This window comes from Lates calcarifer, linkage group LG6 (assembly GCF_001640805.2).
Source record: "Lates calcarifer isolate ASB-BC8 linkage group LG6, TLL_Latcal_v3, whole genome shotgun sequence".
Lineage (NCBI taxonomy): Eukaryota > Metazoa > Chordata > Actinopteri > Centropomidae > Lates > Lates calcarifer.
Window position 1 is genome coordinate 26,160,339 of NC_066838.1, and position 27,975 is coordinate 26,188,313.

Genomic DNA, 27,975 nt, shown 5'->3' on the forward strand with positions numbered 1-27,975 from the left:
GAAAAGTCACTAAAATATAAATAACCAGAGGACGTTTTTCTGTATCCATATGTTATTATTGTGTCACCATCCTCAGGACAGAAAAAAGTGACCCATTTTAACAGAAATCAAATGATGAAATAGTTAAAAATGTTCATTAAAGCCAAGTTGTGGCTTCTGAAAATTTAGCACCATCTGGTGGCTACATGAAGAATGACTTCAGCAGACAAATGCACACCTCTGTGCCTCCATGTCCTCTGTATCAAAATGGAAATCAGATGTAAAAAACAAAATAAAACAAATTCACCAACATGTGTGAAGACTGCCCTCTCATAACTCTGACTGAACCCTGACCTTAAAAAGAGTATAACAAAGACTTTGTGTATCTTAGCTCAGTCACTCAATGTCAAAGGGATCGAGAGCAGCTCCAATTAAATGTAAGGACACACATCTAATATTGGTACAGTTTAATATTTTTAACTTCTTCCCACTGAGACAGTTATCATGTGACTCACAGAAAGAGCAGGTGCCACTATATATTTCTCACTTCATTTAATTTAATTGACTGAATTTTTTTTTGCACTTTCACATCTTTCACTACTAAAAATGTCTGCACATGGCTTTGTACACTACATCACTTTAGATTCAAGAATTATGTCCAATAATCCACAACGTTCAATACTTAATTCATGCATTTCATTACTCAGTATTAATATCTCGTTTTATAAAGGCCCAACACAGTCGTAGACACAGTCTACGTTCTCTGAAGCCCCGACCAAACTGTGAACCATCCTGCTGCCACAGAAAAAAAACCCATATGCAATACAGTTTCATGGATATAATATTAGCAATGTGACATATAATAATAAGGTTAAAAAAGAACAAAAAACAATCATACTGGTTCCCATTCCTCCCAGGAGTCTCAGAAATCTGGAGAAGTGATTTACAAATGATCCAGATCAATGAGCTCTGACAGTCACTTATAAAAGGGGGATTTTTCCTTTAATGTACACGTTGCTTGAATGTTTTCAGTCTTCAGCTGCGTGTGTCAATAATACTTTATGATTATTTTATCAGTAAGTTTCTGCACCAGTGTCACCGCCACACATTTCTTTACATTTATTGTCCTTGGAGAATAAAGTCGCAAAAGTCTCACTTCACTCTTTCTCTGAATCTCCTTTTCTCTTTCTATGAAAACAGAGAATGTAACATTCAGAAGTTCTTCTCTCAAAGGTTGTCATCCTATCTATATGTTTTGAGCATTTCACTGTCCGAACTCGATGCAGTGAAAGTGTATCATCACACCACGCTGCGATTTTACCCACAGGAGGCAGCCATGAGCAGGATGGTATTTCACTGCTTTGTTTCTTTAGCACTGCGAGGACACTGTGGGGAACGTGTTCAGATGTTAAATGAGGGCAGTTTTTGCCACACAATATTTTTGCCTAATTTGATTGTGGGACCATCAGCAACACTTTGTGTTTATTTGCCCAAACAGCCAATATTCCAGCTGTATGTTAGCTGGTTGTCAGCCAGCAATCAGCTGTGTGTGTGGTCAGTGTTTACCTGTGTGACTGATCTCCCCTCCAGTCTCCTTTTTCCTCTCGTACATTCATGCCACCCCTGGCATTTGCAAAATGTTTCACTCAAGCTGAAATATTTAACTCACACAGATGCATCTTCGCCTCAGTTTGTGCCACCTCAGGTGAATTCTGTGACCCACAACAAACCGGTTCCTCTGTCTCTCAAAGCTGTTCCCTCCTTAAATTCATCTTTACTAAGTTTGAAGGGACGTCATGAAAGAGAGAGGTTGATAAACCTGGTTCCTATCAAGTGTTGTCCTCATATCAGTGATGTTTGGCTCTGAGACCTCTGTCCTGATCAGGATCCAGTCCAGTTCCTGCTGTAGAGTCCGGCATCAACACTTATTGTGTGAATTCTTACTTTCTAACCTGTAAAGTTAATCCACTCATTCAAGTTTATTCACACTTTTTTCTGTGATCAAAACAACCTGGAACAAATGCTGTTGCCTGTTGTTCAGTGCTAACTCCATCGCTACTATTTCACAACTATTTTCTTCTGCTCTTCATCTGTATAATCCATCCTCTCATTTCCTTCACTCGTTCGTCACTCCACCTGCATTCACTATCAAAGACAGTTCAGGGGACATTTCCTCTTTTCCTCCACCATTTCTCCTAATTCTCCTGAGTCTTAAGTCTTCTCCTTTTTCAGTGAGTTTCTTTCCAGCTTTCCAGAAATCTGAAGCTCTGATCTTTTAGTTTCAAATTTGTTTCATCAGCTTCATCCCTCTTTTCCCCTCTTCACCCTCCTCTCTGTCCTCAGATCACACCGTGGTCACAGAAAGCAAAGGGTTGTATATTTTCTTTCCGTCTGGTGACCTCGAGCCGTGTGCCAGCAGCTCCTGGATGGTGATCCAGTTGTCGAGGATGCGCCGGTTCCTCCTCTTCATGATCTTCTTCTGGCTCAGTAACAGGATGTTGTTGCTGGGGGAGTCCTGCTGGGGGTGCAGCTGATGGTCCTCAGCGCTCCCTGTTGATGATGACGGGTCCCTGGAAGTTAAACCAAAGAGTAGTTCTGAGTTAGATCAGTGTCTAGATGAGACCCTTTTTTTTTTTACCTTGTGCACACAAGATAATATGTTGTGGACACAAGTTCTTATCTTGCACACAAAAGATGAATGAACAATAACTTCTGTGTATTTTAGCCCATTAACTACACATTATTGCTAAATACATTAAAAAGAACATTAAACCTGCAAGTTCTATTTTTGATTCAAATGACTCTGTAAAATGATTCTAACTGTAAAGCCGTATTTGACAGATTCTAGTCTTACAAACTTAAAATAACTTAACATCTGTTGGAATCATGGTGAAATGTATTTTAGGCTCAGATGCCAGATCAGCTCTGCAGCTCTTTGCAGCTTTCAGTTTGTTGTTTTGATCAGTGGAGTTTTATAAAAAAATATATATATATATATATATCAGAACCATGAGTGAAGTTTCTAATATGATGAGAAGAAACGCTGACACCTGCAGGTTAATTCGGTTCATCGTCAAATGATGATATTTAACAAGGTGAGATATAAACAATATGATCACGTGACTAGAGAAGAAGCGCTAGAAATAATTTCCAGTTATTAGAATCAAGCTGAGGATCTATTGTTAATGAATACATAAATGATAAACAGTGAGAGTAATGTCAGAGTTTATGAGAGAGGAGAGGAGAGAGTTCATGTCTGACTCAAATGTTCATTTATAATCGTGGGAAATATTCAGCTGAACTCTCTCCCCGTTTGTTCGAAGTTAGAAGCTGTTACATGTGGAGAGACTGGAACAACACGAGTCCACAGAGCTATAAACTGATCTTTATTGTTTGTTTTTTATTGTAAACTCTTTTGTCCATGTCGGGATCCTGTAGAATGATGACTCTGGTTTTCCAGTGATGTGATTGGTCAGTAGTTGGGCAGCTGACAGGTGTTGATCCGATCCTCTGATGTTAACCTGCTCCGGAGCAGGTAACCCGAAGTTACCACCGCGATTTACCGCGATAAGAAGTGAACCACCGTCTTAAGACTGAGAGGAGTTAAAGCTTAAGTTACCGCGCTAACCTCAAATCCTGCTTCGTGGTGCAGGTCTCAGGTCTCAGGTGTGTGTGGACAATGAACAACCTTTGACAGCCACCAACTGACAAAAGAAGATTCCCTGTTCGTTTTGGTCTCGGTGTTTTAGGATTCAGGATTTCCATTAATGAAGCGGAGCTGACTGTTTGTCTGATGGATTATTGGTTTGGATCAACAAGGAGTTTGTCTCCGGGATGTTTTATGGATTTTCGCACTGAATGGCTTCTTATCAGCAGCAGGAGGTAAGAGGATTTAGTTGTTGACATTGATCTCATCATAATGTGCAGGTGAACACTGATGGGTAAACTCTGAGCTCTTGGCAGTGACAAACCTCAAAGAAAACAATGATTCAAAAGCAAATGAAATGAGCATACACCACCAAATTTAATCTCTACCAAACCTCTTCAGACCTCAGATTACATCTAAAATATTTGACTCAGTATTTTCTTGACCCTCACTGTATATAATCCCTGCTCCAGGTTGTATTTGGGTGTTACTTTCAGTCATTTTATTTCTTGTATTAAAAGTTTTTGAGGTGTACCTGTCTCCTCTGAGGTAGTCCAGGCGGCTCTGCATCATAAACTCTCTTCTTCGTCTGTACTCTCTGGCTCTCAGCAGCTGCTGCTTCCTCTCCTCTTTGCTCCAGTATCGGCCCTGTTTGGGAGATAGGTTGGAGAACAATTACATGTGGTTTAATGAGCAGTTTGTTAGAGCTGTAGTGTGCTGACAGTCTACTGCCTCTATTCTCTTCATCCACACTTGAATCCTGTAAAGAATACCTTCTTGATTTTTACTGTGCAGACTCTACCTGTTTCATCTCGCTGGCAGCATCGTCGTCAGTCGTCATGCCGCTGCGTTCCTCCCTGATCTTCATGGCTCTGGCCTTCAGCAGACGGTCCCTGACCGGACGTTTGGCCACGTAGCGAGTCCCATCACTGCGGATCTTCACCTGGACACAAAGAGGACATTTCATTAGCCTCTCGTCCAGAGTCACACTAAAAGCAGGCAGAGGCAGGCCAGTAAGGTTCCTTTGAGCCCACTGGGTTAATTTAGCTGTATGAAGTCTTTCTGGTGTCCAGCTGCTGTCAAGGCAAAGCTGGATTTCTGCTTGATGTGAGCAGTAACTGTAGCTCCTGACCTCTGTCTGCAGGATGTTATGTATGACACTGCTGCCACATGATCATAAGTAGGTGTCCTAATAATCTACAGTACAGCTGTATCTATTTTTTTCACCCACACACAGGAGGAAAACATTTTATTAACTTTTAATTTAATTGAATTAGCTTCATACTTAATTTGAATAATAGAATTGAGAAAAAAAAATTGATCACATCACCACAGAAAGTTGATACATAATCATATTGAATCTTCACTTTGTCTTACTTGTCTGCTTTCCAAAGGATTTTTAGATTATTTTCTAACCTTCCGGCCCACTATTAGTTCCCCTGCATTTAACCTTAAACAATCAGTATCATCACAGTCTTTACCTTCCACTCCATGCGTTGTGGTGAGGCGGTTGGTGATGACTGTGTCAACCCAAGTGGTAAGGCCAGTCCTAACCGCGAGGCTCTTGTGTGATGGTCCTCCAGACCGCAGGGGGCGCTGTTCACACTCCTGGGGCTGGCCGGGCCGCTGCTGCCCGTGCCCATCCCCCTCTCCTCGCCCTCGGCCCTCGCTCTGTCTCTCACTCGGTCCAGAGGGTCCACCAGGCCCTCAGAGGGCAGGGTCATACAGCTCTGGTATCGCTCTAACGGTTTGTTGTGGCTGTGGTGTCGCCTGGTGAAATAGGGACTGGACTCTGCACTTCCACCTGTGGGCCTGTTGGTGGCTCCACCTGCGATGGTAATTAACATAGTGTATATGGCCAAAAAAATGTAAACTGTGAACAAAAATTACCACTTATGTGCAACCAAAATTTCAGCAGATCTGTGTCTCCAATATTTTAAAAAGAAACGGGTTTTGTGTGAGTTAATTAAAACACAGAGTTAGTGTTTCAGCTGCAGAAGCATCAATTCTGTACCTGCTCTGGAGCCCCGGCCTCCATCAGCCACACCACGTCTTGAAGACGACCCCGCCTCTCTGCTCAGAGACCTGAAGATGGCAGCAAACACAGCAAAGTATCCAGTATTACTATTAATTTTCTCTTAGTAAATTAAGCTAACAATAATAATAATAATAATAATAATAGCAGTAAAATCACAAAGACCTGAACTTGGAGGGTGTCGAGGGGGTGGAGCTTGAGCCGTTTGCCATGATGCCATTGGCTGTTTCATACTTCCTGTAAGTGCTCGGGGAGAAAGAGCAGCTGAGGTTCGAGTGGCGTCTCTCTCTGTCGCGTCTGTGACGACGGGGGGTAAGAGGGGAGTTCAGAGGGGGGAGGTGGCCAAGGGGGAGGAGAGGAGGCGGAGACATCAGTCGTCGGCCTCCTTCGTCCTCCTCTTCATGGAGAGGCGGGATCTGCTCAGTGCTGACCAGCGGCGTGCTCCGACAGCTCTCCCCTCCAGTGTTGTAGGCGCTGGTGCTGTCTTTGTCGTCCGATCGCTCTCGCTCTGGGAGCTCGTTGATGGCCGACAACTCGTGATGGTGGGGGTCGTCATTTTCATCATTGTCATCATCCACACCTACAAGAGAAGATTTTGTATAGTTTTTTACATTTTATTTTCAGGCTTAGAAAAGATTAATACCTGCACAGTAGCTAAAATTTCACTCCTAACTTTACCCTCATGAGATGAAAAAAGTCTGCATTTGCTGCCATCTAGTGGTTGAAATTTTACGCAACCCAAAAGTGATGTAAGATTGCACTGTAGTGCATCATGACATCGCAGAGTGGGTGTGGTCACAAGTGTAATATATTTTTGGCTCGTGACAGTACTCATTCACTTTAACATACACACATTCCAGTGTCAGTTGTTGTCATGGTTACCTGCTGCCACTGTCTCCTCCTCCATCATCCAGGCTTTCAGGCATCTCTCTCTGAGCTGCTGCATCTTCTGGGCACGGAGAATATTGCGGCACTTAAACTCCAGGTGGCGTAACTCCTCGTCAATGAGCGCCATCTCGTGCTCACTGAAAGTCTCATTGCAGTTCACGTCCACCACTGAGGAAGAAGAAGCCTCCTCTTCACCCTCCTTATCCGCCTCTTTGTCTTGGTCTTGGTCTTGGTCTTTTGCTTCGGCTTCGATGCCTTCACGATCGTTTTTCACTGCCTCTCTTTGCTGCTTTTCATTACGTCTCTCGTACTGGCATTTTATCTCCAGTAGCTCCTGGTATCGCTGGCACTCCTCCTCTGTCAGGCCCGGCATCATCATCATCATCGTCAGAGGCGGCTGGTGGTGATGGTGGTGGTAGTGCTGCAGGTCAGGAGGTCAGAGGTCAGTTAGCAGCCAGAAACCAGGCAATGAAAAAGTGTTTCACAACTTCCAGTAATCTTAGTACTGTCAATCTAGAATTTCTTTCTGTGCAGGAGAATAGTGCTGATAAAATATCATGATTTGTTCGATATTGATTCAGTCACAGTAAGCTGAGGATGATATTGGTGCGTGGGCGGATTTTTTTTTAAGGGGCCTCTGGGACAAAAAATTGCTGTTGGCCCCCTGGTGCAGATTTCTAATACATTTGTGATTAATCAGAAATGGAGCAGAGTGAACCTGGGGCTTTTGGGCTCCATGATGGTGTGAGGCCTTTGGGCAGTTGGCCATTTCAGCCAGCTGGTGATCCAGCCTTGGTGTTTTCAGAAGATATTCATATAAGGAACATTTTAAAGAACTGGTCATTGTCAAGCAGCAGAAAAGGACATTCAGGGAAATGAAAAGACATTTTTGCTCTATTAAATGTCAAATACAGTAGAGTCATTATCCATTATCAAATTGCACTTTCAGACATCTACAGTTAAGTTAGTATATATATATATATATATATATATATATATATATATATATATATATATATATTATTTTTTTAGGAATGACTTCCAAATCTCTTTTGAAAAAAACATAAACCATACTGTATGTTGGATGAAATATATAATTTCACTCCTGACAGCAGGTGCAACTATTCATCTCTTTGTATCCAGCAGCAGTAAACATAGTGGAAACTGGGTGCAGCTCTTGTTGCTATGAGACGACTGACAGTTTCTCTGAGGTGCACCATTCTTGATAAGAGCTTAAGGGTTTTACAGTACGTGTATACAGTACGTCCCACTGGAAGTCCATCTGAATCGTTGGGTCATATTAGCTGTTGAAGTCCAGCCTCATTTTATATTTTTGTTATTGTCAACAAACTCTATGAAAAGGGAACCGTGCATGTGGTGGGAACCATGTTGATATTATAGTGGGTATCTGGAGCAGAAAGACAGTGTATGTAGGATTGAATCAGAGTGTGTGTTCATGGTAATGTAGGAACATGTCACCCAGTGCAACAGTGTCACTGTTGTATATTTAATAGTCTGGAACAACAGTGGAGCTGCATGTCACAGAGGAGCAGGATATATTGATATGTCTGTGGGATTCTTTAACAGGACGTCATTTGAATCTACCTTGTGGTGGTGATGGTGGTGGGGGCTGTACGCTGCTCCTCCTGTTCCTCCTCCAGCTGTCCAGTCCAGGCCGGGGAGAGAGTCTGAGCTGAGCTGGAGGTCTCGCAGGTGGAGGGAAGGAGGAGTTGTGTCCCCTCGACTGTTCCCAGGGCTGGGGATTGGCCTGGGGCTTGGGCCGAGGCCTGGACTGGGTCTGGGACTGGGCCTGGGTTACAGGAGACGAGGAGGGATTTTCTGTGATACATCAAGACTGGGAATCTGAAAGTTTGTAGTTGTTACTGCTCACGTTGCTAAAGTCAGTTTATACCTATATGTTTTGCTGCTCTCATGCTCTCTACAGATACTGACATTCTTGGATTTAATGTACCAAAACTGAATCTCCTGTCCTACCTGGGGCTGGGTCCCGGCCTGAACTTCCTGGTGCTGCCCGGCGTGTTGGTGGTGTTGGTGTTACAGGCACTGGTCTGGTCGCCCAGCAGGTCTTGTTCTGACAGCTCCTCGTAGCGGGTGCTGTCGTCGGTCCGGCCCACTCCGCTGTCCAGCTCCTGGCTGTTGGACAGCAGCGGAGCCAGGCTGAGCAAAGGAGGGAGGGGGACAGGTGGGTCTCTGTCCTCCTTCTCTCCTCTCTCTCCATCCTCTCCCTCATCATCCTCTTCCTCCTCCACTTCCACATCACCCCCTGCATCTTCTCTACCTCCTCCTCCTCCTCCAGTGCAGGCCAGGCCTCCTCCTCCTCCCCGGCGGAGGCGATAGTAACCAGAGAGGTGAGATGAGTTGAGAGAACAGGAGGAGGCTCGGGGGTTTGGATGGAAACCTCCTCCTTCCAGAGTCAGCTCCATGTCCTCCTCTGGATCAACGGGGTTGTCATTCTGGAAAGAAAGGCAGATAATTTACAGGAACATGAAAATAAAGCTTTAAGAGTTTAGAGTCTGTCTTACAGTGAGGAGAAAAATCACCTCTGAAACAGTTTGTCTTTGTGGACAGTGAGTTTGACCAGGAGGTGTCTCACTCTAAGGTTCCTGAGCTGCCGTAGACAGAAAGGCCTTTGCTTTGGGTTTTTGATGACGTGGTCTGTGCTGGGGTTCCATCTGACTGAATGAATTCTGGGAGAGATGGACATGTGGTCTCTCTGAGTTTTTCAGGTGTGGCCTGAAGTTGCAGGTTATTGTCTGTGCACCAGATAACTGCCTGATTTATTTATTTGTTCGTTGCTGTTGGAAATAGAACCTAATATGGTTGTGTCATCTGCATATTTGCACATGTTAACAAGACTGTGGTGAGTTGGTTTGTGCACAGTCAGACAGATAAATGTGAAGGTCACATTGCCATCAGGCTGGTGTTAAGCAGGTGTTTACTATCTCCTCCATCTTGGTTTAATGTGTAAAATGATGGGAATGTCTTTAGTTCTGCAGGTGTTTAACTTTGACCCTCAGTTTCACACAAAGATGCAGGTTGAGAGACAGAAGCAGGATGGAGATGTTGTGTTACCCTCGCTTACAGACTGATGAAAGTCTAAATTACAGAAAGTGTTAGCAGTAAGTACGACTGAAGGTAATGGGAATTAAATCAGTTTTTGCCCAGCTGGTGGCACTAAAGTACAAGTCATAGAAGTTATTAGTACTAATCCTTAGATTGTAATTCAGCCAGTAATTAAATAATTTCACCATGGACTAAAGTGTTGGATTAAAGGGCTGAGAAACTGGATCCAGTTACTAAGCTGCTGCCTTCTTCTTCCCTACATATTGTCAATATGCTGAAAAAGTCCTTGAGGTTTCCAAATGTTTGAGTCCATTGCACTTGTCAGCCAACTCTGCACAAACATGAGTTTATGTTTCAGCCTAATGGCTCAAATATTGATGGTATAAAGTGTCATTTTGGAGTCTTCATTGTTTGAAAGCAGTGGTTGTATGTGGAGAAATGATGAGCACTTTATCTGCACTGTATCTGCAGAGGGATCATGGACAAAACCTGCTGCTCTGCCAAGACACATCATCCCTCCGTATTAAACCAAAATCAGACTGATGCAGTGTGAGGTGTCACTTCTGATTGAGAATGGATAGAAAGTTATTTTGTAAATGTCTCATTAAAGATGAGAAGAGAGAGAGGAGAGGAAAAAGGAGCAGTAGAATACACACAGGCTGGGAGGCTAACAGGAGCTTCACACAGTCACACATCAGTGAGTTTGGAGATTTAAAAGTTAAATTTCTCCAGCACTGTCAGCACAGTGATGCAGAACAGCAGAGAAATACTGCCAACTCTCTATTCTGTTCCATAAGAGGATTATCTAATGTGAGAGGCTCCACCAGCTCTGTGGTTAGACAAGAGTCCACTGGTTTGAATTCACTTTAATTTGCTTTATTGACACTGAACAGTGGGTTATTGTTGACAGCCTCGTGTCTGTGTTTCCTACAGGAGTGGATTTGATGACTTGGAAGTAATGCTGTCAACATCAGCATTGTTTCCTGTAGTATCTGTGTAGAGGAGACTTGGATGCTGGGTGTGTGTGTGTGTGTGTGTTCTTGTACTTCTATCTTGAAATCAGGACGTGTTGTTTGGCCTCACAGTCTGAGAGATAAGACCAAACAATACGTCTGGTCGTTTTATATTTTTCTCATTGTGAACACATCTTCACTGTAAAAAGTATTAAAGACACTCAGTGTTTTTACTGGGTGACACATCCCTTCATCACGAACACACACACACACCGTCCTGCTGCCCCAAATACTCACTACAGCATCAAATGTGGATTAATCCGCCGCTACAAATAGTCCCAATGAGCTTGGAGCTGAGAGCCACAGAGGAGGAAGGTCAGAGAGCTGAGCTCAGAATAAACAGTCCTTCTCTAGGATTTATTGAGAATAAAAAAGTGTAACTCAGAATTTGTGCTGGAGTTGTGTATGAGCTGACATGAATGCATCTTCTTGTGTGTCTGTACTTGTGTGATGTGTGTTTGTGACCTTGACAGAAAAACTAGGACACATGAGATAAATAACTTCTCCCCCATTTTCCTCTCTTCATCCATCATCCCCTCATCATTTCATCCATCTGATACCTTCACCTCTCCCCTCTGTCTGTCTTCACTTGGCTTCAGCAGTTTGTTACAAAATGCAGTCTGTTTGTCTGCCACTGTAGAGACTGAACCATCTGTGGATGAACACAGATCTGTGGAGAACTGTTCTGCTGTTCTTCACTGGAGTTTCGTTGCTCTGCCTTTTGAGACGTCGGACACACTTGGTCAGATCATAGGTCTCACTGTGATTTTTGCAGTGTGACTGGAATCATTGTCATTATTGGAAAGTTCCTCTCATGTCAAGCTTCTTGAGACTGGGACTCATATGGGTAAAAAATGTAGAGGTTGATTTAATGCAGTGTCCTTCACTGTCACTGAACCTCCAGTTTCCACAGATGATCCTTGTTTTGAGTTGGACGCACTGACCCGTTGGTGTGGTTTTGTTGTGTACTGCCATTTGATGAACGTAACACTTGAATAGAAAACTCTTCTGGGTGTTTCTGCTCCCTCTCCCTCCCTCTCGTCACAGCTGCTCCCCCATCACGTCCTAATTTGTTATTTGCTTAGTCGATAAAACATCCATCATCCCCTGTTCTCTCATTTCAAGGAGATCTGACTGGCTGAAGTGTCAGAGTGGTCTAAATACAGACTGACTGACTGACGGCTCATTCACACACACACACACACACACACACACACACACACACACACTGTGCACATTCATCACTGAATATGTATGAAAGTGTGTGTTTTAACTGACGTGTATGAATATGCCGTGCTGTGGTTCCTCCTCAGTCAGCACATGTAGACACACACTCTGGGACCTGCTGTCATACTAGAAACATTCATCATGGTGCTGTGTGTGTGTGTGTGTGTGTGTGTGTGTGTGTGTGTGTGTATAAGGACACACAGAGAGTACACACACAGGTATAAATGTATATTATGTAAATGACATTTTTGATGGGAAGAAAAAAGGCTGATTGTGAACATGACTGGAGCTGCAGGGTTAAAGATCCAGTGCAGTGAATTTTTAGTAAGACAAGTCTTTTTATTGCAGTGATGATCGTTTATATAATTTGTCATTAGCCAGATGAGGTGGTGGCAAGGAGTTGCTATACAGCTTAAAAATTCATATATACACAGAGGTGTGGGCTCGATATGTAAAGCTATACAGGATCCAATGATGAATGTGCAGTAGCTGAGGAGACTCCTCTGACAGGTTCTGCTCACCTGGACTTTTTATTCATTTATTTCAGTAGTTTATATGAGCTTACTGTTGCTCTGTTTTTACTCCAAGACACATTCTTTGTGTCGACCTGCCCATCATGACAGAATATTATATCATGCTGTGCAGTATTTGGCATTCACACGACTTGTCATTGTGTTTGCAGTGTGTGCAGCTGCAGGTGGAATAAGGTTTAATAAAAGTTACTGTTTATAACCCTCAGTAATCTCTGTAAATATGCTGCTGAGCAGCTCCTTTATTAACGTCAACTGTGCAGAGAACCAGGCCTTTAACTGAGACAATCCAGTAATTAGAAAATGTAAACTCTGGGCTGATGGAAGAGGAGCTGGAGGAGAGATCAGACGGAGGGATCAGTAAACAACAGGAGGGTGGAGGGAGGTGAATGTGTGTGACCACACAGCAAACTAAACTGTGGAGTTTATGAATCTCCCCTCTTTGGTCGGCCACCTGCAGCAGCAGCAGTGATACGAGGAGAAAGTAGGTTAGTAAAGTGGGCTGCAGTGAGCTGAGTGATGAACGTGAAGAGGCACTGTTAGACCTCATGTTATGGATTTGACGACTATTTCTGGACCTGAAGATGAAGATAACTTTTCTCCAAGGAAATCAATTCTCTCAGTCACAAAAAAACTGATTAATCACTCAGTCAAATGACAGGAAATATCTGTGCTCTGTACTTTTTATATGAGACCACAGTCACTTGGTGATGTTGCTGTACAGGTTGGTTTGTTGTCCACATGGTTACAGTAACATGTTTAGTTGTTTTCCATAATCGGGGTTGGTTGGAGCGTGTAGATGTTGAACAGAAGACGAACAGTAACTGGTTGTCAACTGGGTCCAAAGCAGCACTGAGATCCAATAACACCAGACTTTTCCATTAGATGTGGTAACTAGTGTTGTGTTGTGTTGTGTTGTGTTGTGTTGTGTTACCTCACCTCTATGTCAGGCCTGGCCAGCAGCAGGGAGAAGTTGATGCTGTCCTCTCTGGTCAAAATGGCCACTGCTTCCTCTCTGTTCTGAATATCCACTCCATTAATCTGGACGGATGAGGAAGATAAACCACATCAGTTTCTTCATATTCCTCAGTAAAACTCACATCACATTCACCACAGTATTTTGCACATTGAAAGGACACTACAGTGTTTCAGATCTTATTGTTATTTTCCCTCCAGGCAGCAGTTTCTCAACAGTATGAAAAATCATCCTACAGTGACGTGAGCCATGTTGCCACAGTACTGTAGCTGTGAAACAATAAGTCCATCAGTTGATCAGTCAGTTCAGTTGTTTCAGTCTTTTCAAGGAAAAACAGTGAGAAAAAGCAAAGCATTGTCTTGTTCCAGCTGATGTGAGGATGTTTTCTTGTTGTAGGATGGTAAACAGAATAGCTTTGGGTTTCTCACTCTCGGGGGCGGTGATGACATTTCTCACTGCTGATAAAATTACCATTAGTTGCAGCTCTAATATATTGCATTGCATACCTGCTGAGCTAGATGCTGTAACTAATCCATCACAGTGAGCATCATGTGTTCTTTCATTGTGTTATAGTTTGCCATGTTTGAAGTATGGTCCTTTAACCTCACCACACTGAGATGTGACATTTTGATCGACCTGAGACTGTTGGAATAAAACTGAAAATAAAAACAGAGAGAAGACGTGAGGCTTCACCTCAGAACCTGGGATTTCTGTTTATATTTAATCTATTGGCAGAATAAAACTCTGATTATAAAACATGAATTATGTGACGGGGTAGGTTTGTTTTGACGGGTATGTTCCCCAAAGTTGCAGCGTGACACCACATCTGTCCAAAAGGCCTTTATCTCTGCGGTGACGGCTGTCATGGGAACCGGTGCTGACATCATTGGTCCGCTGCCAGGTAACCATGGCGATGCCAGGTGCTGCTGGTCTATTCTGGTCACATACCAGATTTACCTTTTCCCTAACGCTGTTTTCACGAGGTCGTCATGTGGAGGGTCGGAGGATAATGAGAGAAGAAATGTCAGGAAGACAAAGTTATTCACGCTCAGTTTTCATCGTCAGAGCTCTCGAAGAAAAAAACAAACAGAAACAAAAACATGCTTCTATCAAGATAGAGAGGAGGTTAAACTCCCACTCAAGTAAAATCACATCAGCAGAATTTCAGTGATTCAGTGAAGCTTTAGTATTAATTATAACACAGTCCTTTAAATCTATTGAAGTCATTCATTGATTCTTTTATTGTGACATCCTGCTGCAACAGAGAGGCTTTAAATTCTCTGCTTTTAATTTTGAGAGATTTTCAGTTTCTAACTTTAAATCAGTACTGTAATGCTGCCACATGCTGCACTATCCATAATCTACAGTTACTTTTATCAAAGCAATTATGGCCAGACGGCTGTGTCAGAAATATTTACATCATTTAAATTCACATGCTACCACACTTCACTTATCTCTTCACTAAGTAAATGACTTTTTAAAAACCAGTTTATCAGCCACGCAGGCAGCATGGTGAGAGAACAGCAGGCGTATCTGAAACGTCTTAGTGCTTTGTGATGTTTCAGATCTCACACCCCCTCATTCATTACAGTCAGAGCACAGCAGGGGACACACTTAGTTTGTCTTTTGTCAAAAGTTGAGCAATTACAGAAAGCGTCCTGTCTCATTGTGTGTTTTAGATCTGAGAGTCTGAAAGTCCGACAGTTTTATCAGTGGTCTCTGATGGTCTGACAAACAGCACAACAATGTGGTGGTAACACAGGGTGACAATGGTGCCCCCTCCCCTCCATCTCTGTCTCTGTCTATTTTTAGGACAGCAGTAACTGGGCTGCTGACAGCTCTCTCTGATTGGACAAGACCGTCCCGGGAGTTTCAGGTATAAATTTACATAGTTTGATTTGAATCTATTTTTAACCCTCGTGGCTCCAGTGAGTCTGACAGAGGACGTTTGTATTTTCATTATGCAGGAAGGTCAGCATTCAATAGTGTGTCATTACATTACATTCAACTTATGTAAGGATCTTATATAAAGGACCTGATTACTTCTTCCACCACTGAAAGTCACACAGTAACACAAACACACTAACACACACTATTCCAGCAGCTCCTGTGCTCTGCTCAGTGAAATCCCTGTTTGTGTCAGTGGAGTCTGGTGGTGATCTATAGAGATAAATAAAGCTCTGTCTCTCTCAGAATAACAATCTGAGTCTGTCAGTGGTAAAAAAGTGGATGTACTTTAACGTGGACAGTTGTCCATTGGATTACACTGCTTCCATTGACTGTAGTATCGGATGCATGGCTTCTACTTGTATTCTAGAGTATTTCTAAATCGGTGTATTGGTACTCTTACTCCTGTCATGGTTGCACCAAGAGAGAAAGAACAACCAGAACTGTTTAAACGAGCGTTTTTGTACCTGTAATATCCGGTCTCCTTCTCTGATGCGTCCATTCTTTGCTGCAATGCTGTTTGGATTCACCTGGGGTGAGACGGAGAGAGAAAGATCTGAATTAAGGAACAGATAAATATAAATTGGCTGAGTGAATGGAAAGAGAGTAACTGATGAGTTAATGAGTGAAGAGATTAAAAGATGGATGTAATAAATAAATAAATAGATAAATAACTATATGAAGGAAAGGTTGGATGACTACAAAGATGAAAGATTAATTGAATGCAAAGAAACCGTAACAACATCATGACCAGACTTTTATGTATATGAGTGAAAATATCGGAGGTGAATTCAGTGAGCGGATGCACTCAGGAGGAGCTGAATGACGGGATGAAGAGTAGATCAGTTTTTCCTGTGGTCACCTCTCCGACATAGATCCCCAGATCCTCCTCATCGTCCGTCCTGTAGCAGACTGTCAGACCCAGCTTCTCCTGCTGACTGGACTTGTACAGCTCCACCTCCTGGATGAAGAGGGGGAGGAAGAATGATCGATTAGTTTCTGACTGGCAGTGCTGGTCTTTAGCTGGTGTTTCTCTGGCTCTCTCAGAGGTCAGCCCTGTCAGAACAGTTTGCTGTTGTCAGAGTTCATCAAAGCTGAAGTCGACACGGACGTGAGCAAATCCACTGACAGCATTGATTCCACTGCAGTGAATTATTTGCTTGTTTTAAATGTTAGACCAGTTAGAACCACCAAAAACCAGTATGGACTGTAGCTGTCCTAATCTGGTTTTAGTTGACATCAACAGGGGAAGGAAGCAGAGAGGAGGTGATTTAAGTTTGGATTTGGAAAATGAACGAGGGAGAGAAAGAGAGCAGAGGAAAGAGTGACCATGAATTAGACAAGGCAGAGGAGGAACAGGAAGTCTCTTTGGTATCTGAAAGAGCGAGAGCGTTTCCACTTTACTGAGTCCTTTAATGACCAAACTGCCGTTTGTCTCAGGAAACAGCCGTGAACCAATGGAGCAGAGAAAGAAAAAGGGGCCATTCAGCTAAAACAGTGGGCCATTAGACATTTATAAACTGAGCTGAGAGCCATTTTTAGAAACCTAAAACCAGTCTGACCATCATTCATCCTGATTTTCTCCACAAAACACGACAGCTTGCAGAGCTCAGTGTGTTCTGGTAATATTTCTGACGACTGTGGATTTGTTTCGCTACACAAGCAGAAACACTGAATCTTTATTTCCTTTTTCCTTCCCTCTCTCTGTCCTCCTCACCGTCCTTTTCCATCCTCCAGCTCTCAGTTCATGGCTCTCCTCACTTGTTCCTCCCCTCTCATCCTCCTTCCACTTCTTTTCTCCATCTTCATTTTAATATTCAATTATTTATCTCCTCACCTTGTTACTCCCTTCTTTCCTTCCTCACTCATCCTTCTCAATCCCATACTTAGCTTTACATTTCTATCCTCCTCTCCTTCTCTTACCTCTAACCATCCAGTCTCCTTTTCCCTCCCCACCTTCCTCTCTCCTGAAACAAACTCTTGTAAAAGTAAGTTTGTTTTTAAAATACACTCGTCTCTCAGTAACGTCAAGTTAAGTTTCCCTTAAGCAAGGCACTGAACTGTACAAAGGTTAAAAGGCATTAAATTCATGCCGTCCTCACGGAGCATGTGTTGATTACTGAAGGTGAAAACCTGGTATCGTCCCAGAAACGTTTGCATTTTGACGACATTCTGCTCCGTCAGACTCTTTTTAGTTTTCCAATCAGGTGGCAGCTGTGCAGTACATAAAATCCTGCAGGTACAGGTCAGGAGCTTCAGTTAATGTTCACATCAAACATCAGGATGATGTGATCTCAGAGACTTTGACTGCAGCAGGGTTGTTGGTGTGTTTCTGAAACTGCTCCGGTCTCTGGAGTTCACTCTGATTGGCGGTTCTCACCTCGTACTCCAGGTCATCCTGTCGGTCCACCTCATGATGAGAGACGTCAAAGTAGTCAGTGGGGTCATTGTACTCAAACACACAGCTGGAGGGACAAGGAAGAAAATAAATCACCATCATATCCAACATTATTGATTTTTCATATTGATTCAACAGCAACAAGTAAGGACATACAACTCGTTGATCCCGTATGGTCCCACGAGGTGAGGGAGGGGAGGAGAAGGGGGAGGTGGTGGAGGGGAGGAGGCGCCTCCTCGGCCGTGGTGGTGGTGGTGATGGCCTCTGCTCCTCCCCAGCGTCATCATGTTCTGGAAGCTGATGTCCGTCTGCGTGGCGTTGTCGACGCAGCCGGGGATGGCCACCATGGCAACGGAGGAGATGGAGCTGCTGCCCGTCCCGTTACCGCTGCACACGAATGTACCTGAGGGGTGGAGGGTGTTAGGATTAACAAGACACAGAAATGAGCTGAGTCCAGCTGTTAAAGGGGCGCCCCGCTGATTTAGGGTTCTGTAAAATCAGTAGATTTTACGGGAACTGGTCCTATCCTCAGATCCCTAAATCTGATCCAGCATCTGTAGGATGAGCCAGATCCATGGAGACCCCAGCCTGAACTCCAGTTAAAATAACACTGAATGAAGTCAGTGTTTCTCTGTGATGCTGTTGGGTTGACGGGACGTCGAGCAGGGCTGTTTGCTCAGCTTGTTTCTCTGATTCCTTAAGAACCAGACGTCCAGTGACAGAAATCCTTCATCCAGTTTAAGATTGGAGTTTAAATGTCATTTAAAAAAGTGACAGTGACTTGTAACAGTAAGAAAGAAGCAGGCTGAAAATGTTTCAGTGTTCGGTCACCTGGCCTGCAGCCTGTGCTTTTGCCCTGAGACAGATCTATTGACATCTCTAGTTCTGTGCTGGTTAAAGTGGGACGTCTCCAACCAAAACCCCAAACCAAGAGTAGCCCAGAATCCATCACTGAGTCGACTGGGCTGAAGCCACAGACTGTAGAGAAAAAGCTTTTGTTACATTTCATTTTTAAGACCATTCCCATGTTCTTTTCACATTTCACCTCAGTCCTGAGAACATTTGATTTGTCTCTGTTTCTTTTTTCTTTTTAAGCCCAAATGATAGATGGATTCTTAGCTTTCATTTTCTGTTGCTCTGCAGTCTCCAGCCGGCTCTGACAGACTCCCAGGTCAGACACCTGTGAGTTTGCATGGTGGGCCATTAAAATATCACACTGCCTCACTAGAGGAGCTGCAGCTGCTCTGTTAGTTTTTAATGCTATGTCTTAACTTACTAAAAAATAATGTTCAGTTTTCAGATCATCATGAAGAGCTGACGAAATCAAGAGAAATAACCCATATTAACCCAAACTGTGTGATGGAAGGTGTGAAGCTGAATCTATATTTACTGCATGGTGAAAGGATTTTTATCACAGCAACTGTTGAATAAATAAAGGATAGAAACTAGTAGATAAGGAAGGAGACAGATGACATGCAGCTGATGCTGGAACAGATAAACAGAAATGATAAGACGCTGCAGCAACATCTGAAAAGATGGTAAATGTCAAGTGATAACACAAAATGATTTGATATTTAAGAAAATGAGATGAGAGGAAGTGTCAGGAGAAAAGATGAGAGATGACAAAATGTGACAAAGAGGAGAAATCAGAAGAAAAGATAAGACGAGATGTGATGAGCGTGGGAAGAAGAGAAAGAGGATAAAGCGAAGCGTAGTAAGTGATGAAAAGAAGATGTCAAAAGATGAGGAGAATAAAGAGGATTCCTGTCTGACAGCAGCTCAGAGCTTCAGACGGCTGAAAGGAAAGAACAGAAAAATAAAACGTGTTCACACATCCATCTGTCAGGTGATTTACCTTTCCTCCTGTGACTCTTGCGGGCCGAGCCGGGTTGGTGCAAAGGCTCCTGGGAGTTTTGTGGTCTGTCTAGTGGGAGCTGAGAGGGTCTCCGTCCTCTGACCTGAAGAGAGGATGAGATTTGAAATATGTATTTTATAGATTTATCATTTATAAAGGGGCAGAGGCAGAGTGAGTAAAGAATAGATGCAGTTCATCTGAAGAAATAAAAGATGAATGAGAATACATTAGAGCTGCAGAGAGATTCATGTTTCTGCCTGTTTGCTCCCAATAATTCAGCATCACCTCACAGTAACATACTGAGTGGATGCAACGGCTCTGGTTGTTATGATCTGAATGGGTGTGACAGAACATGCAGGGGGTGTGTGTGCAGTGAATTCTGTCTGAAATCATGTGTCTGACTCCAAAGTGTTGAACAGAACGACTGGACATAATGTTAAACAGTGTAACATGAGAACTGCCTGACAAATGAGGACTGGAAGCAACGGGGAAAAAACTGCTGATTAATTAATCAACCCAGAATTTAGGAATCAGGCGTCTGAGGAATATGATAAAAAAGTAAAGGTGAACGGCCGGAGGCTGACTGATAATGAATCAGGGCGGCTGCATAATTCAGAACACCTGTGGTCTCTCTGGTTTGAGCTGATAAACCAACTTCTATCAGCTTGTTTCTGACACGCGTTGTGGTTTGGTCTGGTAAAGCTGCTACAGACGACATCTGAGTAGAGTTACAGAGGAGTAGAAACTTTCCATGGAAAGTTAAGCTGGGGAATTTTAGAAAAATTCACTATTAACTGGAATGTATAGGAATGAACTGAAAATTTGGGGTCATTTATACAAACTGTACAAACATGAATATAAACATTTAGTTTTGTCAAACTGCTGCAACTACAAACTAATACAAATTTGAAAAATACAAATTGCTAACCTGCAATTTTGCAAATTTTCCAGTTTATTCCTGTTAATTCCCATGGAATTTCATCCTACATGAACTGAACTCTGGAAAACAGGGTCAGACTGTCGTCAGTTTCCAAACTGGGGTCCTGAACTGAGTTCATGGTTTCCTTTAAAAGAAACTTTAACTGCAGAACAACTGAGACTGAAGAGGACACGCTGGTTGGTGAACTGAACATGTTGGATGTGTTGATGGGGACGGCCAAGGAAAGAGCCAAGGAAAAACATGGTTGCCATAGAAACACCTATCACTTCTTTAAGCCGGTCGTCTCTGACTTACCCTGAATCATAACAACACATCAACAGCAGACTCATCAACATCCCAAAGGAAATTTAGTTTGGTTTGTTTTTCATCATTAAGCAACAGTCAGGGGCACACGTGGAAGTGGAAACAGGTTTTATTCCTGATGGAATGGATCCATCCTGTAATCAGGATTTTTTTTTTATTTTATGCTTTGACATAAAAAAGAAGATTTCTGTCGACACGTTCCTGTTTCACCACCTTCCATTTTTTCCCAGCTTCATTTCCTTCGAGTGTTGCATTGTGGGACAACAGCACCGTCAAGATAGTTGGAGTACATGCTTTATTTTCCAGTGTAAACACATGCACACTGAGTCAGAAGGACACAGTCGATAAAGTGTGATTTACTTTGATCAAGAGGCAAAGTGCTGCAGATGTGAACGTGTGACAGAGTCTAGATGTTGCTCAGAACAACTTATCAAACCTCCCTGAGATGAATCAGTGATTAAAGGCGGTGTAGGTGACAGTCTGGGAGGAAATATTCTCTATCTATCATCAGCTGTATGGGAGTGGAACCTTATTAAAGATGACTGATGGGAGGCGGGTGGAGGGATGTAGGCCAGGAGGAGGATCACTGAAACGATGGCAGCTTCAGAGTGCACTCTACCTTTATGTTCCCGTGTCTGTCCATCGGCCGCAGGGAGCTGCTCCAGCCTTTTTGCTAATGAGGGAAAGAGGGAGACAGAGATAGATGGTGTTACTGAGGTGAGGTGGAGAAATCCAAGAGAACAGATGTGAAAATTACAAAGACACACTCTTCATGTATTGTTCAAATTCACAACAGTGTCTGATACTTATTGTATCTTTAGAAATATTTATCATATTTTCCATTGTGTTGGTTATATTTGGCAGACGCAGCATTTTAAAGGCCACAGAGGTGTTTTCACAGGTGGCTGATCAGAGATGGTACAGTGTTTTTTATAGAGATTCTTCTATAAAACCTGGTTCCCTGGAAAACTCGTCAGTCTGTGCAGCCTCGGTTTGTAAATCAAACATCTCCACTGGTCTGTTTGAGTATTTTCCTTTGATCCAACTTTTTCTGGAAAACCACGACCTGGAGAGTCCGTCCTAAACACTGTTCAGTTCCACCTCAGGGCGAGTACGTCCCATTTTCTACCCTCCACTTGTTTGGACCTTCAGTTTGATGCCGGGTGACACGTTAAGGGCGTGTCAGGTGACACCCACCTTGTGTTTTGCTCAAGGGCAGAGCAGATGTTCATTTGTTCGGTCTCTGGCCCCTGGTTCTCTCCCACCTCAATCAACAGCTCATAACTAGCTTACACACAATGAGCCGCCAGCGATGCACATTAGCATAAGTAATGTAGCTGTGAGCAGAACAGAGCGAGCGCAGGCGTCACTCTGGGGGCAATATGAAAAGAAACACCTGCTCGGAATGAACATGGTGGTAATTATTGATGAGGATGTTTCTGCTGGTGTGTCTGTGTGTCTGTAATGTAATCATAAAAATACAGTGTGTGTCTTTGTTATTAGCTTTTCAGAGCTGCTGGAATCATCACTCGTCAGGTTAATGTCCGCAGACACACACTCGTCAGGTTAATGTCCGCAGACACACACTCGTCAGACTAATGCCTGAAGACACATGCAGGAGGACTCTGAGCGAACAGGCTAAACTGCTACTTCCAGGTGAGACACACACACACACACACACACACACACACACACACAGGGCACACCAGCTCATGAATACATGGATGCACACAAACACAAAGCTCTGTCGAACACCTTCTCCTCCTCCCTGCCTTTGTTTCTGAGCTGATTGTTATGCATTACATGGCTTCTGCAGGTTGTCTGGCTGTGTGTGTGTGTGTGTGTGTGTGTGTGTCAGTGAACATAAGGCCTGAGCCAGTCAATATCCACTCAATAACCACAATCATCTATCAGGCCTGTTGTGACCCGGTCAGTGATTGTGTGTGTTTCATCTGCCATTAAATAGGTCGGCCTGGAATTTGCAGCCTGACAAAACACATTTCTCTGGGATACAAAAGTGTGTGTGTGTGTGTGTGTGTGTGTGTGTGTGTGTGTGTGTGCCTCTTCAGTTTGTGGTTCCAGACCTCGGAGTCAGCGCCCACCTCTTGTGGTTTGTTAGAGATTTTAAAGGCTCTGGTTTTGGTCTGCTGCTTGAGAAATAATCAGATGGTTTTTATGGACATGACTGAAGAAGATGACATTACCAGGCTGTCTCTCTGAGTGCAGACATTTGAGGGTGAAGCAAAGTGAAGAAGTCAAAAAATCACCAGGTCGTTTTTTCCCTCTTTGATTTCAGATAAAATCATTTCAGCCTCATGTTTGCAGGTTCACAGGCTCAGAGTCAGATCAAAGTGTCTGTTGATCAGTTTTATATTGTTGCCTATAAATACAGAAAATATTAAACATGCTCATGAGCTCATTTGTTTCCAACAGAGCAGTTTCTCATGCACCAAAGCCCAGATTAACCCTCACTAACAGAACATGTTTGCACTCAAATGTTTGCACTTTCCTCATTGAGCTACAGACATTAACATCAATATCATCAGAGAGTAAATATTTGATCACATTCCCTCCCAGAAACAGCACCAAGGCTCCTGGACCTTTAAACCTGAATCCTTGGTACTGACCATTCAGCCATGGCTCTCTGCTGCCTTAACAACCTGCTGTATAATCTTTATTGTCTGTCTGTGGAAGGAGAGTGAAGGTCTGTCTCAGGGGAAAGATTCTGCCTCTTACCTTCGTAGCCCTGAAATCATAATTTTATCTTTGTGTAAAAAAATTTGTTTGCATTTTTGTCATTTTCTGAGTTAATATCGCTGCTTCTGCTGCAGATGATGTGTGTCGACATCATAATGACGGGATGAAGAAGTGGGTTCATTCAGGTCTGCTCTGCTTTCTGTTCTGCAGTGGAAAAAGACCAGACTGTAAAACACAAACAGGAACATCCTGTAACTGGAGTCTTCACAGGATCAGTGCTGCATTAATGTTCTGTGTGTTCACAGGGACAGAAAAGGAAAAATATGGGCAACTAACAAAACATGCACATTACACATCAAATTTACATCTCTAATTATACTTAATCATTTCAATTCAGTCGTCATGTTTTACGACCAGTTTTATCTCCGTTTTAATTGATGTAATAACCTGGATGTTCCCTCCCTCTGTCAGTGTTTGTGGTTGTACCTGTGATCAGATTGACTGGCAGAGAGGTGGATTAATGGATGGGACGGGCAGGTGTGGATACTCCCTGCACCAGTATCATTGTGTTTGTGGACCTGGCAGTGGAGTGTGAGCGTGTGATTTTTCCTGTGCGTGATAATTACGACGTTCCCCTGCTCCCCGCTGTGCGCCGGCTCATTATACTGGTGTGTATGTGTGGTTACAGGGACGGTAACAACAAGCGTCCCGACTGGGCTCCACCACATTAGCCTGACAGAAATCACAGCTAAGTGAAGTGTGAAATTAATAAGCGAACAGGAGAAAAGAGCTGACTGCTCTCTTTTGTTGGAGATTACCCTGCTATCTTCCCTCCAGGAGCTGGCTCTCCTAATGGAGCTTTGTGTTTGGTCGAACAGGACGAATCTAAATCAGAAGCCCGTTGTGTCTGATTCCAGCTCCGATGGATTATTGATCGTTTTCAACAGGTAGTCACCACAGACGCCTCAACACTTCATTAAAAATCACACCCAGCTGTGTGTTATTTGATTCCATGTTGTAACCAAGAGCTTAGTTAATAATTTACCTTGAGTTTTAAATTATGGAAGCTTGAGGTGAGACTTCATTACCCTTCATTACTGCTGGAATATTGATTATTATACAGACCAGTGTTCTCACTCTGTGCCTTCATTATGCTCCAGACTTCAGTCTAATTCATGGATTGATCTCTGATCCATGGAGCCTACAGTGTCCGTGTCTCAGAGAGAAGTGCATGAAATCAAATACGTTAATGAATCTGTAAACATTTGTTTTACAACCAGCCAATCAAAGCCCACAGGACAGGGAATCATTATGATACCGTGGCTCTACAGAGGATAATGTTCTTCTGGTTGATCGTTCCCAGATGATGAATCCTGCTGACTTTGGAGAGCTCCTGACTTTTGAAATTTGTGGTTTTGAGTAAAATATCTCCACAACTCTGAGTTTAAATTACAGTATCTCAGCCTGTCACTGCTTTAGTTTATGACCAAATATCTGCAAAACCACTGACTAGTTTCCCATCAGCCTCAGCTGCACTTTGCACTCAGTGCTAGTAAGTAAATGTTAGGAGGCTGTTGGACTTTGATTTAACAGTCTACCAACTTTTTCTTTCTGCAGCATCTTCGCATGGCAACTGAGGAATTGTTAAGGATGAGTTTCAGGTTGGTGACACACTCCATCCTCCGCTCCACAGGCTTATTTTCCGCCTTGTTACATGAAGGACACACGACTTTTTACCTCGGCACTAAACTTTGACATTTCTTGTAAATTCACAACATGAATTCAGTACCTGAGTTTTTAAGCAACACGTTCTCAATCCCAACTCATCACAGAGGAACGTTTGGTCAGAACCTCTTTAGTGTCAGTTTTCAACGAGCAGAGGCTGCGGATTCTGTGAACGAATGAATCCAGTGCTATGTTTATTAAGGTCAGCTCAGTCCTGGAAGAAGTTTGGCTGGATGGAGAGTGTACAAAGTGCACGACTCTCACACCAGAGACCGAGGTTCACATCCACAGTCTCTTCTGTGGTTCTCTTTCTGTTCCTGGTGCATTGAAAAGCGACGCCAACCAAGCGTCATGAATGTCTGTAAGGAAATGAATGGCAACGAATCTGTTTGTTGAGATATTTCATGAACCATCACCACAGCCTCTCTGCTCGCTCAGAATCAGACACGTAAACAGGCAGCGAGGCTGATTAACATGAAAGTATTGACGAGTGAAAACCAGCAGTTAAACAGACGGCGTGTCCTCAGCTTTCAGCCCCACTGGGTTTTTAAATAAAGGACTCACACATATGCAGCTTTAAACTGTCCTGATCACTGCAGCACATGAACATATGGAGCTGATGGTGATTATTTTTATTGTTGTGTTGCTGTTGCCATGTGTTGAATGTGTCGGAGTCTCCATCAATATCACCTCCTGGGGCTTCAACACGCTTCTCCTCCCTGCTCATTAACTATTTACTGATTCCATCAACACACACTTCCACCACATCTATCAACACACACACACACACACAGAAATAGTTCCACATCAACACACTTTCCTCTGACATTTATCTCTTTCACCCACACACTCCCTGTAGTGCATGAACACACACACACACACTGAGGAGAAAGAGATGGGATGAGGGATCCATTTTTCATTCCCAGCATGCCGAGGGGAAAGCAGAGATACTATAATCATACCCAGGGGAGGGAGGGGGAGAGCTGAACGAGGAGACGGGGAGCGGTCAGAGAGAGGAAGAGAGGAAGAAAGAGGAGATGACGGTTGAATCCAGGCAGAGATGAAAAGTAAAATCAGGAGAAAGGAAGAGAAGGAGGAGAAAGAGGAGAGGGTGAAAATGCAAAACACGACACATGAGATGAAGAAAGAGGGAAAAAGGAGGAGAGGAGGAGTCTCAGCCATTAGAAAGAGATTTCTACTTTCAGTCTCTATTTCTTTCTTTCCATTCACCTCTCACCTCTATCAATCCTCTGGACTGTGAGTCTAATGGAAGTCAAGCTGAGAACAGACCTGAAGATTATTATTAACTACAAAGAGCAGACAGTGACTGTGGATTAGAAGAGAGATATCGTCTGACACACACACAGTGTGTGTTCAGTGTGTGTCAGGAGATAGACAGTATCTGCTCATCTACAGTCATGATCTCTGAACACACACAGATACAGCTCCATGTTCTGCTCCAAAAAACATCACATGGAAACAACAGGAAGTTAAAAGTAGAAACATTTAGAAAAGTTTTTCTATCAGAAAATAAAACGTGATCAAGGCTCACAGCTCGACGTCAGCTTCAGAAAACACACACTGATTCATGTTGTGTTTCAATAACTTAGGATAAACTCAAAGCAACATGTTGATGTAACAAAACAACTGCAGGCAGCTCTAACAAATCCAGCAAGAAGAGAAATAAAGAGGCTTTAACATCAAAATCAAAGATAAATTCCCCCACCACACTGACTGACTATAGGCCCTGTATCCCACCACCCCTCCCCCACCCTGAGATTATTCTGTCACACAGGGGAATGAATCAGTGAATAGATGAAAGAATGAGTGAATAAATACATGGATGAGAAATAATGAAAATACAGAAATTCAATTAAATTCAATTAAATTGAAATTTCTTCTGCTCACACGTGACAGAGTCGCTCCGGCTCTGGTCAGAAATCAAGATTCAACTTAAATATTCTCATTGAGACAAACAGCAGCAGGAACAGGAGGTGAACTATCACCAGAGACCAATCAAACAATCACTTCAACTACTAATCATTTGGATAAAAACTCCCACAATGCACTGGCTTCACATTAAATCAGAGGGTTTTCATGTGACAACACAACGTGCAGACGCCACAAAGGAAGTGTTCACATCTGCAGAGAGCAAACACAACAATACACACCTTCATCAAGAAAAACCTGCTCCCACAAACAAAACTAAAACACGTCTGTTGTGTTTTAGATTCTGTTGAATCTAAACACAACAGACGGAGTGGACACAGAGCTCCAACCTCCAGGAAACCTCCAGCGTCTCCACAAAACACTTTTAATTATGATTCATAATCCAAACACATTTCCTTTTTACCTTCCAGGCAGCCCACTGATGCTTCTGTCAAAGCAGAATTTAATCCACATTTCCTCCTACATGACAGCGTCTTCCTGTTCCTCTGTCTGACTGAAGCAGCCTGTTCACAGCTCCAAACCTCAGCAGTGTTTAAACAGCAGAACAGGCTGTTTGTCAGCAGATACGTTTATGACTCAGGTTTAGTCGACTGAAACTATGGCTGTGACTTTCCTCTGCTGTGATGACTAACATCCGGTTGTGTTTGATTCAGTCCATGGATGCAGCTTCATTTGTGCCTGACGTGTGGGCAGTTTAACAAGTTGTTTGGATGAGTGGTGTAAAGGAAGCTGTGTGGGTGTGACTCATCTGTTTACACTCCTCATGCACAGCTCAAAGTACC

General features: G+C 43.1%; 1 protein-coding gene across 1 annotated transcript; it reads right to left on the reverse strand.

The window, feature by feature from the left end:
* Positions 1–431: 431 nt before the first annotated feature.
* On the reverse strand, positions 432–27,738 carry LOC108883153 (PDZ domain-containing protein 4). Its single transcript, XM_018676053.2, has 17 exons — positions 27,597–27,738; positions 21,441–21,494; positions 19,579–19,681; positions 17,880–18,126; positions 17,706–17,790; positions 16,188–16,286; positions 15,793–15,855; positions 13,342–13,443; positions 8,544–9,022; positions 8,154–8,358; positions 6,543–6,969; positions 5,826–6,240; positions 5,640–5,710; positions 5,107–5,453; positions 4,428–4,568; positions 4,161–4,273; positions 432–2,549 (listed from the first exon to the last, which is right to left on the reverse strand). The coding sequence occupies exons 2-17, from the start codon at positions 21,462–21,464 to the stop codon at positions 2,324–2,326; spliced, it is 3,147 nt and encodes a 1,048-aa protein (XP_018531569.1). The 5' UTR covers positions 21,465–21,494; positions 27,597–27,738; the 3' UTR covers positions 432–2,323.
* Positions 27,739–27,975: the final 237 nt, after the last annotated feature.

Excerpts from the sequence above, each read along its gene's own strand:
- LOC108883153 (XM_018676053.2), bottom strand. The coding sequence starts at position 21,464 with ATGGACAGACACGGGAACATAAAG. Across the intron at positions 19,682-21,440 it reads ACAGACACGGGAACATAAAG|GTCAGAGGACGGAGACCCTC; the intron begins GTAGAGTGCACT and ends TCCTCTCTTCAG. Across the intron at positions 8,359-8,543 it reads AGGCCGGGACCCAGCCCCAG|GCCCAGTCCCAGACCCAGTC; the intron begins GTAGGACAGGAG and ends CCTGTAACCCAG.